This window comes from Salvelinus namaycush, chromosome 20 (genome assembly GCF_016432855.1).
Source record: "Salvelinus namaycush isolate Seneca chromosome 20, SaNama_1.0, whole genome shotgun sequence".
Classification (NCBI taxonomy): Eukaryota; Metazoa; Chordata; class Actinopteri; order Salmoniformes; family Salmonidae; genus Salvelinus; species Salvelinus namaycush.
In genome coordinates, this window is record NC_052326.1 from 54,166,388 (window position 1) to 54,182,821 (window position 16,434).

At 44.2% G+C, this 16,434-nt stretch overlaps 1 protein-coding gene across 4 annotated transcripts in view; it reads right to left on the bottom strand.

The window, feature by feature from the left end:
- Positions 1-544: 544 nt before the first annotated feature.
- Positions 545-16,434, bottom strand: part of LOC120065504 (homeodomain-interacting protein kinase 1-like) — a 54,848-nt gene continuing 38,958 nt past the window's right edge. For 2 of the 4 annotated variants that reach the window (XM_039016562.1, XM_039016560.1), the window contains 6 exons: positions 14,017-14,171; positions 13,558-13,701; positions 10,931-11,104; positions 7,932-8,128; positions 1,690-1,808; positions 545-1,450 (listed from right to left, as the gene is read on the bottom strand). In XM_039016562.1, the coding sequence (XP_038872490.1) occupies positions 998-1,450; positions 1,690-1,808; positions 7,932-8,128; positions 10,931-11,104; positions 13,558-13,701; positions 14,017-14,171 (1,242 nt within the window). In that variant the 3' untranslated portion in view covers positions 545-997. Of the gene's footprint in view, positions 1,451-1,689; positions 1,809-7,931; positions 8,129-10,930; positions 11,105-13,557; positions 13,702-14,016; positions 14,175-16,434 lie in introns of all 4 variants that reach the window. The other 2 variants (XM_039016561.1, XM_039016559.1) reach the window with 1 other exon arrangement.

Genomic DNA, 16,434 nt, shown 5'->3' on the forward strand with positions numbered 1-16,434 from the left:
TTATCGCCCCCCCCCCCCATCTCTAGCCCCAGTATCATGACATCAGTAGGTATACTGCTCTACCATAGCCACGTTCAGTTGCAAAACGTTGTCCCAACGTTGCAGATAAAAAATGTCATGAATAGTGTCGACGTGATCTAGAGCTGGGCGATAAGGACAAAAAAAAATCCACATCGGGATAAATGACCTGAATTGATTGGATAAATAGAAAGAAGCCTATATAACAATCTACACCACCATATGGTTTTAATATCCTTTAAAGGCCCAGTGTTGTCTAAAACGTTTTTTCCCCCTGTGTGGTTGGAATAATACTGTGAAATTGTTAAAAAAAATAAAAAAAATATGATGCCCTTTAAAATGTAAAAACTGTTTGAAAAGACCGTCTGAAATGTCCTGCCTGTTTTGGTGGGATGGAGTTTTGAGCGTGTCTGGTGACGTCACCAGGTGGTTAATTAGTTAATAGACCAATAAGAAAGAGTTCCAAAACTCTCTGCCAATAACAGCTAGTTTTCAGTTTCCCCTCCCCACGCAGACCACTCCCAGACAGTCCTAGCAAAACTCTTACTTGAGAAATTGCTCTTTGCTATTTAGCTTTCTGTTTATTTTTGATTATTTCAATTGAAAACAATCACAGTAAGGTACTTAATTCTGACCCAGAAATGACTTGATATTGCGATAAAAACGGCAACATTGGGCCTTTAAACTACTACTACTTTGACGATTGTAGCCATCAATTGTTCTATTAACAATCACCCATATTAGTAAACTTATTTCATTTCAAACTTCACGTTTCTCTAGTAGAGGCTACTTATTGTAATGAATGATATTAACAAAATGTCTGCGATAAGTGATCGGTATAGTCGGTGTCGATCATTTTTGGTTTATCATCCCAGCTCTAATGTGATCTGCAATTCACAGACATGTTTGTTCTACATAGGATTTTTCTATCTGAACGTTCCAAAACGTTGCATTGCGGCTGAAAGCGGCCCACGTCTCATCATAAGTAAGGGTACTGTCCCAACCGTCGAGGGCTGAGCTGGTATGCGCTGTAGGCTTCAGCCCGGGGCCTCACACTAATGTATGGGGGCCCAGCAGTAAACTGGTGCTGATAGGTTGCAGGAAGCCCCACCCCATGGATCATCCCTGACCCCACCGAAGACTCCTTCCTGGTCCCTGCGTCCCTCCTGGCCAACCCAGAGGCTCCGTAAGAGACAGTGGGAGGGGCATAGGTGGAAGGGGTGGGGTGGCCACGCACCAGGAACTGTTCCATGGCCTGAGAGGCGGAGGCTAGCGCGGCGGAGGCGGGGAAGGTGTAGAGGCTGGGGGCGGAGCTTAGGGAGGGCGCTTCCTGAAAGGTGTAGTGGGAAGCGGGGCTAGGGGGGTAGGTTGCCTGGCGACGCAGGTTGCCGTGGGAACGGTCCTGAGACGAGGATGAGACTACAGGCTGTACCTGGAGAAAGAGAGGCAGGCAGACAGACAGACTGCATCAGAACATGTCTTTTGACAAATATCTCAATGAAAATAAAAACTGTATAAACAAAGAAACATTTTTACATCACTGTTTAAAAATTAAAATAGACAATCAACTGTTCTACACAATACATTTCTATCTGAACTTTCTGTAACGTGTCACAGTGGCCTGGGGCACACCTGCTAGTAAGAGAGGATACTATTGGCTGGCCGACTCACCTGGCTGAGGTTGAGAGGATGTGATTGGCTGGGGACTAGCTTATGGCGGTCGCTGTTGTCACCACTACAGGGCTGTCGATTGGCCCGCTTGGGCTTGATGTAGGAGCTCTGGAGTTGCCCTGGAAACCAACCAGGAAGAGACAGAGAGACATGGTTAGAAATACAGCTTTCAACTCAAACACTCAAACTGGTTTTAAAGCATTCTGTGCCTCTGTACACTGTATTTGTGATTCTAAACTGTACAGAGCTCTGTGGGTATGTCCTAGTGTGGTCAAGATACCAGAATTTTGACTTTGATACTGATACCAGGTTTAGTACCACAATACTCGATACCATCACAATACTCAAATACCAAAACAATACTAAGGCAAAAAATAGGCATTTGAAGCAGACAGAAAGTCAGCTACTGCTCTGTTCAATCGTTGGGCAACTGTTGAGTTCAATATAACATTTGCATTTTACTTTAACATTTAAAAATGCAAGCATTAATGAATGAATTATACAACCAATTTGACTTAGTTTTTTTAAACCAATTTAGCAACATAACGGTAATAATTTATTTGAATGGTAAATCTCTATTGATAAACTGGGTAAATCAAGATGTAGCCTAGGAGTGTGTGCATACATTGAGTTATTGAGCTTGTTTTGGGCTGATTTCATGGGGCTACAGATGACAAACAATCTGTTTCCTTCATGGGGCTACAGATGACAAACAATCTGTTTCCTTCATGGGGCTACAGATGACAAACAATCTGTTTCCTTCATGGGGCTACAGATGACAAACAATCTGTTTCCTTCATGGGGCTACAGATGACAAACAATCTGTTTCCTTCATGGGGCTACAGATGACAAACAATCTGTTTCCTTCCATTTGGGACTTATTTTATTGTACCGATCAACAACATTTGCATAATAGTAGCTTCTGTGCGTTCTCTTTAACCAGTAATGACATCATTTACGAGGCAGTCAATTCGCTGAGGCAATAGATCATCATTGTGAGAGACGTGAGAGAGAAACTGAATAAGTGAATTAATAAAGTTGTTGGGGCAATCAGCTTTAAAATGTGCATATTTTACATTATGGTTTGCATATCACAAACAAAGTACAAGGGTAGCGAATTGATGTTATCTTTAGCTTTCAGCTAGCAGGGAAAGTTAGCCTACAAAGATGGAAGCTAGCGGTATCTTCTTCCATTGTAAAATGTTGTAGCCTGTAGGGACATTGTTTTGTGAACAGGAATGAACAGTTTCTACATGCAGCGTAATATTATTCAAATGTGTTAACTTCTGGGCAGCATGAGTGGGGAGCTAACATGGTACAGTCCAGACTCCCAGGCTAGCAGTGAGTATGTGGAGCTAACATGATGCAGCCCAGACTCCCAGGCTAGCAGTGAGTTAGTGGAGCTAACATGATGCAGCCCAGACTCCCAGGCTAGCAGTGAGTTAGTGGAGCTAACATGATGCAGCCCAGACTCCCAGTGCAGACTAGCAGCGAGTTAGTGGAACTAACATGATGCAGCCCAGACTCCCAGGCTAGCAGTGAGTTAGGGGAGCTAACATGATGCAGCCCAGACTCCCAGGCTAGCAGTGAGTTAGTGGAGCTAACATGATGCAGCCCAGACTCCCAGGCTAGCAGTGAGTTAGTGGAACTAACATGGTGCAGCCCAGACTCCCAGGCTAACAGTGAGTTAGTGGAGCTAACATGATGCAGCCCAGACTCCCAGGCTAGCAGTGAGTTAGTGGAGCTAACATGATGCAGCCCAGACTCCCAGGCTAGCAGTGAGTTAGTGGAACTAACATGATGCAGCCCAGACTCCCAGTGCAGGCTAGCAGTGAGTTAGTGGAGCTAACATGATGCAGCCCAGACTCCCAGGCTAGCAGTGAGTTAGTGGAGTTAACATGGTACAGCCCAGACTCCCAGGCTAGCAGTGAGTTAGTGGAGCTAACATGATGCAGCCCAGACTCCCAGGCTAGCAGTGAGTTAGTGGAGCTAACATGATACAGCCCAGACTCCCAGGCTAGCAGTGAGTTAGTGGAGCTAACATGATGCAGTCCAGACTCCCAGGCTAACAGTGAGTTAGTGGAGCTAACATGATACAGCCCAGACTCCCAGGCTAGCAGTGAGTTAGTGGAGCTAACATGATGCAGCCCAGACTCCCAGGCTAGCAGTGAGTTAGTGGAGCTAACATGATGCAGCCCAGACTCCCAGGCTAGCAGTGAGTTAGTGGAGCTAACATGATGCAGCCCAGACTCCCAGGCTAGCAGTGAGTTAGTGGAGCTAACATGATACAGCCCAGACTCCCAGGCTAGCAGTGAGTTAGTGGAGCTAACATGATGCAGTCCAGACTCCCAGGCTAACAGTGAGTTAGTGGAGCTAACATGATACAGCCCAGACTCCCAGGCTAGCAGTGAGTTAGTGGAGCTAACATGATGCAGCCCAGACTCCCAGGCTAGCAGTGAGTTAGTGGAGCTAACATGATGCAGCCCAGACTCCCAGGCTAGCAGTGAGTTAGTGGAGCTAACATGATGCAGCCCAGACTCCCAGGCTAGCAGTGAGTTAGTGGAGCTAACATGATGCAGCCCAGACTCCCAGGCTAGCAGTGAGTTAGTGGAGCTAACATGATGCAGCCCAGACTCCCAGACTAGCAGTGAGTTAGTGGAACTAACATGATGCAGCCCAGACTCCCAGTGCAGGCTAGCAGTGAGTTAGTGGAGCTAACATGGTGCAGCCCAGACTCCCAGGCTAGCAGTGAGTTAGTGGAGCTAACATGATGCAGCCCAGACTCCCAGGCTAGCAGTGAGTTAGTGGAGCTAACATGATGCAGCCCAGACTCCCAGGCTAGCAGTGAGTTAGTGGAGCTAACATGATGCAGCCCAGACTCCCAGGCTAGCAGTGAGTTAGTGGAGCTAACATGATGCAGCCCAGACTCCCAGTACAGGCTAGCAGTGAGTTAGTGGAGCTAACATGATGCAGCCCAGACTCCCAGGCTAGCAGTGAGTTAGTGGAGCTAACATGGTACAGCCCAGACTCCCAGGCTAGCAGTGAGTTAGTGGAGCTAACATGATGCAGCCCAGACTCCCAGGCTAGCAGTGAGTTAGTGGAGCTAACATGATGCAGCCCAGACTCCCAGGCTAGCAGTGAGTTAGTGGAGCTAACATGATGCAGCCCAGACTCCCAGGCTAGCAGTGAGTTAGTGGAGCTAACATGATGCAGCCCAGACTCCCAGGCTAGCAGTGAGTTAGTGGAGCTAACATGATGCAGCCCAGACTCCCAGGCTAGCAGTGAGTTAGTGGAGCTAACATGATGCAGCCCAGACTCCCAGGCTAGCAGTGAGCTAGTGGAGCTAACATGATGCAGCCCAGACTCCCAGGCTAGCAGTGAGTTAGTGGAGCTAACATGATGTAGCCCAGACTCCCAGTGCAGGCTAGCAGTGAGTTAGTGGAGCTAACATGATGCAGCCCAGACTCCCAGGCTAGCAGTGAGTTAGTGGAGCTAACATGATGGAGCCCAGACTCCCAGGCTAGCAGTGAGTTAGTGGAACTAACATGATGCAGCACAGACTCCCAGGCTAGCAGTGAGTTAGTGGAGCTAACATGATACAGCCCAGACTCCCAGGCTAGCAGTGAGTTAGTGGAGCTAACATGATGAAGCCCAGACTCCCAGGCTAGCAGTGAGTTAGTGGAGCTAACATGATACAGCCCAGACTCCCAGGCTAGCAGTGAGTTAGTGGAACTAACATGATGCAGCACAGACTCCCAGGCTAGCAGTGAGTTAGTGGAGCTAACATGATGCAGCCCAGACTCCCAGGCTAGCAGTGAGTTAGTGGAGCTAACATGATGTAGCCCAGACTCCCAGGCTAGCAGTAAGTTAGTGGAGCTAACATGATACAGCCCAGACTCCCAGGCTAGCAGTGAGTTAGTGGAGCTAACATGATACAGCCCAGACTCCCAGGCTAGCAGTGAGTTAGTGGAGCTAACATGATGCAGCCCAGACTCCCAGGCTAGCAGTGAGTATGTGAAGCTAACATGATGCAGCCCAGACTCCCAGGCTAGCAGTGAGTTAGTGGAGCTAACATGATACAGCCCAGACTCCCAGGCTAGCAGTGAGTTAGTGGAGCTAACATGATGCAGCCCAGACTCCCAGGCTAGCAGTGAGTTAGTGGAGCTAACATGATGCAGCCCAGACTCCCGGTACAGGCTAGTAGTGAGTTAGTGGAGCTAACATGGTGCAGCCCAGACTCCCAGGCTAGCAGTGAGTTAGTGGAGCTAACATGATGCAGCCCAGACTCCCAGGCTAGCAGTGAGTTAGTGGAGCTAACATGGTACAGCCCAGACTCCCAGGCTAGCAGTGAGTTAGTGGAGCTAACATGATACAGCCCAGACTCCCAGGCTAGCAGTGAGTTAGTGGAGCTAACATGATACAGCCCAGACTCCCAGGCTAGCAGTGAGTATGTGAAGCTAACATGATGCAGCCCAGACTCCCAGGCTAGCAGTGAGTTAGTGGAGCTAACATGATGTAGCCCAGACTCCCAGGCTAGCAGTGAGTTAGTGGAGCTAACATGATGCAGCCCAGACTCCCAGGCTAGCAGTGAGTTAGTGGAGCTAACATGATGCAGCCCAGACTCCCAGGCTAGCAGTGAGTTAGTGGAGCTAACATGATGCAGCCCAGACTCCCAGGCTAGCAGTGAGTTAGTGGAGTTAACATGATGCAGCCCAGACTCCCAGGCTAGCAGTGAGTTAGTGGAGCTAACATGATGCAGCCCAGACTCCCAGTACAGGCTAGCAGTGAGTTAGTGGAGCTAACATGGTACAGCCCAGACTCCCAGGCTAGCAGTGAGTTAGTGGAGCTAACATGATGCAGCCCAGACTCCCAGGCTAGCAGTGAGTTGGTGGAGCAGGCAGGATGCAGCCCAGACTCCCAGGCTAGCAGTGAGTTAGGGGAGCTAACATGGTACAGCCCAGACTCCCAGTACAGGCTAGCAGTGAGTTAGTGGAGCTAAAATGATACAGCCCAGACTCCCAGGCTAGCAGTGAGTTAGTGGAGCTAACATGATGCAGCCCAGACTCCCAGGCTAGCAGTGAGTTAGTGGAGCTAACATGATGGAGCCCAGACTCCCAGGCTAGCAGTGAGTTAGTGGAGCTAACATGATGCAGCCCAGACTCCCAGGCTAGCAGTGAGTTAGTGGAGCTAACATGATGCAGCCCAGACTCCCAGGCTAGCAGTGAGTTAGTGGAGCTAATATGATGCAGCCCAGACTCCCAGGCTAACAGTGAGTTAGTGGAGCTAACATGATACAGCCCAGACTCCCAGGCTAGCAGTGAGTTAGTGGAGCTAACATGATACAGCCCAGACTCCCAGGCTAGCAGTGAGTTAGTGGAGCTAACATGATGCAGCCCAGACTCCCAGGCTAGCAGTGAGTTAGTGGAGCTAACATGATGCAGCCCAGACTCCCAGGCTAGCAGTGAGTTAGTGGGGCTAACATGATGCAGCCCAGACTCCCAGGCTAGCAGTGAGTTAGTGGAGTTAACATGGTACAGCCCAGACTCCCAGGCTAGCAGTGAGTTAGTGGAGCTAACATGATGCAGCCCAGACTCCCAGGCTAGCAGTGAGTTAGTGGAGCTAACACGATGCAGCCCAGACTCCCAGGCTAGCAGTGAGTTAGTGGAGCTAACATGATGCAGCCCAGACTCCCAGGCTAGCAGTGAGTTAGTGGAGCTAACATGGTGCAGCCCAGACTCCCAGGCTAGCAGTGAGTTAGTGGGGCTAACATGATGCAGCCCAGACTCCCAGGCTAGCAGTGAGTTAGTGGAGCTAACATGATGCAGCCCAGACTCCCAGGCTAGCAGTGAGTTAGTGGAACTAACATGATGCAGCCCAGACTCCCAGGCTAGCAGTGAGTTAGTGGAGCTAACATGGTACAGCCCAGACTCCCAGGCTAGCAGTGAGTTAGTGGAGCTAACATGATGCAGCCCAGACTCCCAGTGCAGACTAGCAGCGAGTTAGTGGATCAGGCAGGTTGCGCTTGATCCCTGAGACACATCTACCGAAAGCAACACATTCTATTACCGAACCATTTTTCATGATCTAGTATCGAAAAAGTACATAACTTTCGGTATACCGTGTAACACTAGTATGTCCTGTGTGTGTGTGTGTGTGTGTGTGTGTGTGTGTGTGTGTGTGTGTGTGTGTGTGTGTGTGTGTGTGTTTGTGTGTGTGTGTTAGACGAGTGTGAGCCACCTCACCCGTCTCAGTCGGCTGGGTCTTGACAGATGGTGCCACCACGGCCAGTGACCTGCCCATAGACGTCCCCCCTCCCCGGAGGTGTGTGAGAGTGCTGGAGCCGGCGAGGAGGCGGGGGGTGAGGGGGCTGGCCGTGGAGGAGTCAGAGTCGTGGACCGTCAAACAGCTGATCACGTTAGTCCTCTGAGCCGGACCACAGCTGTTAAACAGACGAACACAGAGATTCATACATTAGAGACATACATTAAGAGATACAGTACCAGTCAAAAGTTTGGACACACCTACTAATTCAAGGGTTTTTCTTTATTTTACTATTTTCTACATTGTAGAATAATTGTGAAGACATTGAAACTATGAAAGAACACATATGGAATCATGTAATAACCCAAAAAGTTTTAAACAAATCAAAATATATTTTATATTTGAGATTCTTCAAAGTAGCCACTCTTTGCCTTGATGACAGCTTTGCACACTCTTGGCATTCTCTCAACCAACTTCACCTGGAATGCTTTTCCAACAGTCTTCAAGGAGTTCCCACAAATGCTGAGCACTTGTTGGCTGCTTTTCCTTCACTCTGCGGTCCAACTCATCCCAAACCATCTCAAATGGGTTGAGTTTGGGTAATTTGTGGAGGCCAGGTCATCTGATGCAGCACTCCATCTCTCTACTTCTTAGTCAAATAGCTGTTACACAGCCTGGAGGTGTGTTGAGTCATTGTCCTGTTGAAAAACAAATGATAGTCCCACTAAGCGCAAACCAGATGGGATGGCATATCGCTGCAGAATGCTGTGGTAGCCATGCTGGTTTAGTGTGCCTTGAATTCTAAATAAATCATGGACAGTGTCACCAGCAAAGCACCCCCACTCCTCCTCCTCCATGCTTCATGGTGGGACCAACACCTCCTCCTCCATGCTTCAGGGTGGGATCCACACATGCGGAGATCATCCGTTCACCTACTCTGCGTCTCACAAAGACACGGCAGTTGGAACCACAAATCTCTAATTTGTCCTCATCAGACCAGAGGACAGATTTCCACTGGTCTAATGTTCATTGCTCGTGTTTCTTGGCCCAAGCAAGTCTCTTCTTATTGGTGTCCTTTAGAAGTGGTTTCTTTGCAGCAATTCGACCATGAAGGCCTGATTCACGCAGTCTCCTCTGAACAGTTGATGTTGAGATGTGTCTGCTACTTGAGCTCCGTGAAGCATTTATTTGGGCTGCGATTTCTGAGGCTGGTAACTCTAATGAACTTATCCTCTGCAGCAGAGGTACCTCTGGGTCTTCCTTTCCTGTGGCGGTCCTCATGAGAGACAGTTTCATCATAGCGCTTGATGATTCTTGCGACTGCACTTGAAGAAACTTTCAAAGTTCTTGAAATGTTTCGGATTGACTAATCTTCATGTCTTAAAGTAATGATGGACTGTCATTTCTCTTTGCTTATTTGAGCTTTTCTTGCCATAATAATTAGTTTTTTCTATTGAACCTTTATGTAACTAGGCAAGTCAGTTAAGAACAAATTCTTATTTACAATGAAGGACTAACTCAGACGACGCTGGGCCAATTGTACGCCGCCCTATTGGACTCCCAATCACGGCCGGTTGTGATACAGCCTGGATGGCTTCGGGTAGAAGCTGTTGAGGAGCCTTTTGGTCCTAGACTTGGCGCTCCGGTACCGATTATCGTGCGGTAGCAGAGAAAACAGCCTATAACTTGGGTGACTGGAGTCTCGGACAAATTTATGGGTTTTCCTCTGACACCACCTATTATATAGGTCCTGGATGGCAGGAAGCTAGACCTCAGTGATGTACTGGGCCGTTCGCACTACCCTCTGTAGTGCCTTACAGTTAGATGCCGAGCAGTTGCCATACCAGGCGGTGATGCAACCTGTCAGGATGCTCTCGATGATGCAGCTGTAGAACCTTTTGAGGATCTGGGGACCCATGACAAATCTTTTCAGTCTCCTGAGAGGGAAAGGTTTTGTCGTGCCCTCTTCACGACTGTCTTGGTGTGCTTGGACCATGTTAGTTTGTTGGTGATGTGGACACCAAGGAACTTGAAACTCTCAACCTGCTCCACTACAGCCCTGTCTATGTTAATGAGGGCCTGTTCGGTCCTCCTTTTCCTGTAGTCCACGATCATCTCCTTAGTCTTGATCACGTTGAGGGAGAGGTTGTTGTCGTCTCTGACCTCCTCCCTATAGGCTGTCTCATCGTTGTCGGTGATCAGGCCTACCACTGTTGTGTTGTCAGCAAACTTAATGATGGTGTTGGAGTTGTGTTTGGCCATGCAGTCGTGGGTGAAAAGGGAATACAGGAGGGGACTAAGTACACACCCCTGAGGGGCTCCAGTGTTAAGGATCAGCGTGGCAGACGTGTTACCTCAAATACCTCGACTAACCGGTGCCCCGCACATTGACTCTGTACCGGTACCCCCTGTATATAGCCTTGCTATTGTTATTTTACTGCTGCTCTTTAATTACTTGTTACTTTAATTTTTGGGGGGTATTTTTTCTTAAAACTGCATTGTTGGTTAAGGGCTTGTAAATAAGCATTTCACCTGTTGTATTCGGCGCATGTGACAAATTTGACAATGTAGAAAATAGTAAAAATAAAGAAAAACCCTGGAATGAGTAGGTGTGTCCAAACTTTTGACTGGTACTGTACATTAGAAACATACATTAGTTTCATAGCAACAACAGAAATAAAGATGGTAGATGGTGGTGGATAGGATGATCAATTCTAGTCCATTCAGATCAGATTTACATCTGTTTTAGGAAAACTTTAATAATTGTTTTACCATCATTTGTGGATGACCTATGCTCCTCACTGAATTAAAGGGTTTAATTCAAGTTAAGTCAGTGAAATTGTTGCATAGCAACAGAGATTAGTTAGGCTCGATGATAGTTTTGATAGGCTATCATCTGTAAACCATCTATAAAGGAACTATCCACATAAAACCAACAGTCGTTTGTGATTGGAGAACACACACAGGAATATGACCTCACCTGGCGGGGTGGAACTTCCTCTCGTCTTCCTCGTCTGAGTCGCTGTGGATGGTGATGACGCTGACCGCCGGGCTGGGCGTGTCTGAGATGATGATTGGCTGAGAGAGAGCTGCCACACTGCAGGTGGGCGGAGTCAGCATGGCATTGGTGAGCAGCGGCACACCAGACACACCCCTGGATACACACACGCAGGGATAAGAAACGTACTTAGGTACACACTAGTTGATAACTGTAACTATATAGTTGATAACTGTTACTAATTAATAACTAACTATATAGTTGATAACTGTTACTATATAGTTGATAACTGTTACTATATAGTTGATAACTGTTACTATATAGTTAATAACTGTTACTATATAGTTGATAACTGTTACTATATAGTTGATAACTGTTACTATATAGTTGATAACTGTAACTCTATAGTTGATAACTGTTACTATATAGTTGATAACTGTTACTATATAGTTGATAACTGTTACTATATAGTTGATAACTGTTACTATATAGTTGATAACTGTTACTATATAGTTGATAACTGTAACTAGTTAATAACTGTAACTCTATAGTTGATAACTGTTACTATATAGTTGATAACTGTTACTATATAGTTGATAACTGTTACTATATAGTTGATAACTGTTACTATATAGTTGATAACTGTTACTAGTTGATAACTGTTACTATATAGTTGATAACTGTTACTATATAGTTGATAACTGTTACTATATAGTTGATAACTGTTACTATATAGTTGATAACTGTAACTAGTTAATAACTGTTACTATATAGTTGATAACTGTTACTAGTTGATAACTGTTACTATATAGTTGATAACTGTTACTATATAGTTGATAACTGTTACTAATTAATAACTGTAACTCTATAGTTGATAACTGTTACTATATAGTTGATAACTGTTACTAATTAATAACTAACTATATAGTTGATAACTGTTACTATATAGTTGATAACTGTTACTATATAGTTGATAACTGTTACTATATAGTTGATAACTGTTACTATATAGTTGATAACTGTTACTATATAGTTGATAACTGTTACTATATAGTTGATAACTGTTACTATATAGTTGATAACTGTTACTATATAGTTGATAACTGTTACTATATAGTTGATAACTGTTACTATATAGTTAATAACTGTAACTATATAGTTGATAACTGTTACTAGTTGATAACTGTTACTATATAGTTGATAACTGTTACTATATAGTTGATAACTGTTACTATATAGTTGATAACTGTTACTATATAGTTGATAACTGTTACTAGTTGATAACTGTTACTATATAGTTGATAACTGTTACTATATAGTTGATAACTGTAACTATATAGTTGATAACTGTTACTAGTTGATAACTGTTACTATATAGTTGATAACTGTTACTATATAGTTGATAACTGTTACTATATAGTTGATAACTGTTACTAATTAATAACTGTAACTCTATAGTTGATAACTGTTACTATATAGTTGATAACTGTTACTAATTAATAACTAACTATATAGTTGATAACTGTTACTATATAGTTGATAACTGTTACTATATAGTTGATAACTGTTACTATATAGTTGATAACTGTTACTATATAGTTGATAACTGTTACTATATAGTTGATAACTGTTACTATATAGTTGATAACTGTTACTATATAGTTGATAACTGTAACTCTATAGTTGATAACTGTTACTATATAGTTGATAACTGTTACTATATAGTTGATAACTGTTACTATATAGTTGATAACTGTTACTAGTTGATAACTGTTACTATATAGTTGATAACTGTTACTATATAGTTGATAACTGTTACTATATAGTTGATAACTGTTACTATATAGTTGATAACTGTAACTAGTTAATAACTGTTACTATATAGTTGATAACTGTTACTAGTTGATAACTGTTACTATATAGTTGATAACTGTTACTATATAGTTGATAACTGTTACTAATTAATAACTGTAACTCTATAGTTGATAACTGTTACTATATAGTTGATAACTGTTACTATATAGTTGATAACTGTTACTAATTAATAACTGTAACTCTATAGTTGATAACTGTTACTATATAGTTGATAACTGTTACTATATAGTTGATAACTGTTACTATATAGTTGATAACTGTAACTAGTTAATAACTGTTACTATATAGTTGATAACTGTTACTATATAGTTGATAACTGTTACTATATAGTTGATAACTGTAACTAGTTAATAACTGTTACTATATAGTTGATAACTGTTACTATATAGTTGATAACTGTAACTAGTTGATAACTGTAACTAGTTGATAACTGTTACTATATAGTTGATAACTGTAACTAGTTGATAACTGTAACTAGTTGATAACTGTTACTATATAGTTGATAACTGTAACTAGTTGATAACTGTAACTAGTTGATAACTGTTACTATATAGTTGATAACTGTTACTATATAGTTGATAACTGTTACTATATAGTTGATAACTGTAACTAGTTAATAACTGTAACTAGTTAATAACTGTTACTATATAGTTGATAACTGTAACTAGTTGATAACTGTTATTAGTTGTTGTGCCACGATCTATCCATAGCCTTTCTCTTCCAGTCAGTTGTACCTGGTGGTTCTGTTGTTGCCGCGGCGACCCTTGGCCCTCTTCCCCGCTCCGCTCCTCTCCTGCTGTGACCTCTGGGTGGCCTGACCCCGGCTAGGGTCAAAGGTCGATTGACTCTGCTGCAGTACTCCCCTGTACTGAGACCCCCTACACACACCACACACATCTGAGTACCCCTGCTTTTCTTCAGACCTGGGTTTCAAATACTGTTTCTGTCCCTGTGAGCTTGCCTGGCTTAAATCAACCAATAGAAAAGTCCCAAAACCGCAAACCCCACCCATCTGGCACTCCAGGCAGAGAAGTAAACGCTCAAAGTTTTTAAATATTTTTGTTTCTCTTTTTCTGGGATAGTTACACCCTGACATGATCTGGGTAATAATCCTATTGATGGATTATTTCTGTTCCCTTATATAAAGAGGTCTATTCTGACAGACAGCTATGTAACCATGGTGATAACCATACCTCCAGCTGTTTGTGTGCTGGGCTGTGTCCGGAAGGAGCGTCTCTACGGGAGACTCCGCGACAACCGTCTGGTGGGAGGAGCCGTGGATGGCCACGCCAGGAACCTGCTGCCATGACGACGGGATGAGGATCTGCTGGGTGCCGGCGGGCCAAGCCTGCTACAGAGAACACACACACACACACACACACACACACACACACACACACACACACACACACACACACACACACACACACACACACACACACACACACACACACACACACACACACACACACACACATAAACACACAAAAACCAGTTAGCATTCATTCCAGTGTATATCTGTAATATCACATGAAAGCAGTGCCTGGTCAGAAAGTCATTGTCCAGAAGAGCCGATGAGTCAACCTGGAGCTAGTAATAAAATGTCAGGAATAGGGATGAATATTTTACAAATGTTTCATCCTGAGAATAAATCACTTTTCTCCCAGGTAACCCAGTATTTCCCGCCAAAACTGTAAGTGTCCTTGGAAAAGCGTTATAAAGCATATAAACTGGCCTATATCTGGATTTGATTAGAGCTTTGATTGAAAATTCTAGCCTGATTTTATGATCTCTACATTAACAACATTTAAAGGAAATCCAAGACCAAACGATTATGCCGTTATCTAAGACGTATATAATATATGTAGGCCGTCATTGTAAATAAGAATTTGTTCTTAACTCACTTGCTTAGTTAAATAAATAAAAAACGCACAACAGAAAATCCAATAGATATAGCTAGCTATATGCTTTCTTGGGTAAAATACATCGAACAAAAATATAAAACGCAACATGCAACAATTTCAATGATTTTTACTGAGTTACATTTCATTATAATGGAATCAGTCAATAGAGTCGATCAGGCTATTGATTGTGGCCTGTGGAATGTTGTCCCACTCCTCTTCAATGGCTGTGCCAAGTTGCTGGATATTGGTGGGACCTGGAACATGCTGTCGTACACGTTGATCCAGAGCATCCCAAACATGCTCAATGGGTGACATGTCTGGTGAGTACGCAGGTCATGGAAGAATTGGTACATTTTCGGCTTCCAGGAATTGTGTACAGATCCTTGTGACATGGGGCCGTGCATTTATCATGCTGAAACATGAGGTGATGGCGGCGGATGAATGGCACGACAACGGGCCTCAGGATCTCGTCACGGTATCTGTGTATCTGGTATCTGTGCATTCAAATTGCCATCGATAAAATGCAATTGTGTACGTTGTCCGTAGCTTATGCCTTCCCATACCATAACCCCACCGCCACCATGGGGCACTCTGTTCACAACGTTGACATCAACAAACCGCTCCCCCATACGATGCTATACACGGTTTCCGCCATCTGCCCGGTACAGTTGAAACCGGGATTCATCCGTGGAGAGCACTTTTCTCCAGCATGCGGGTGGGCATCGATGGGGAGCGTTTTCCCACTGTAGTCAGTTTACGATGCCGACCCTGGTGAGGAGGACAAGCACGCAGATGAGCTTCCCTGAACGTTTCTGACAGTTTGTGTAGACATTTTTCAGTTGTGCAAACCCACAGTTTCATCAGTTGTCCAGGTGGCTGGTCTCAGACGATCCAGCAGGTGAAGAAGCCGGATACTAAAGCGCTGCTCAGCCTTCTTAACAACACTATCAACAAGGCAGGAGACATTAATAATATGCATCTCAATCTCTCATGGCTCAAAGTAGAGGAGAAATTGACTTCATCACTACTTGTATTTGTAAGGAGTATTGACATGTTGAACCGAGCTGTCTGTTTAAACGACTAGCACACAGCTCAGAGACCCATACATACCCCACAAGACATGCCACCAGAGGTCTCTTCACAGTCCCCAAGTCCAGAACAGACTATAGGAGGAGCACAGTGCTACATAGAGCCATGACTACATGGGACTCTATTCCACATCAAGTAACTGATGCAGCAGTAGAATCAGATTTTTTTTTTAAACAGATAAAAATACACGTTATGGAACAGCGGGGACTGTGAAGAGACACACACACACACACCCATAAGACACGCATTCTACACACATATGTGCTTGTAGAGTAGTGGTCTGAGGGAACACACTTAATGAGTTGTGAAAAGTATTAACGAAATGTAATGTAATGTAGTAATATTTAAAATTATATATAACTGCCTTAATGTTGATGGACCCCAGGAAGAGTAGCCGCTGCCTTGGCAGGAACTAATGGGGATCCATAATAAACCCCAGGAAGAGTAGCTGCTGCCTTGGCAGGAACTAATGGGGTACCATAATAAACCCCAGGAAGAGTAGCTGCTGCCTTGGCAGGAACTAATGGGGATCCATAATAAACCCCAGGAAGAGTAGCTGCTGCCTTGGCAGGAACTAATGGGGTACCATAATAAACCCCAGGAAGAGTAGCTGCTGCC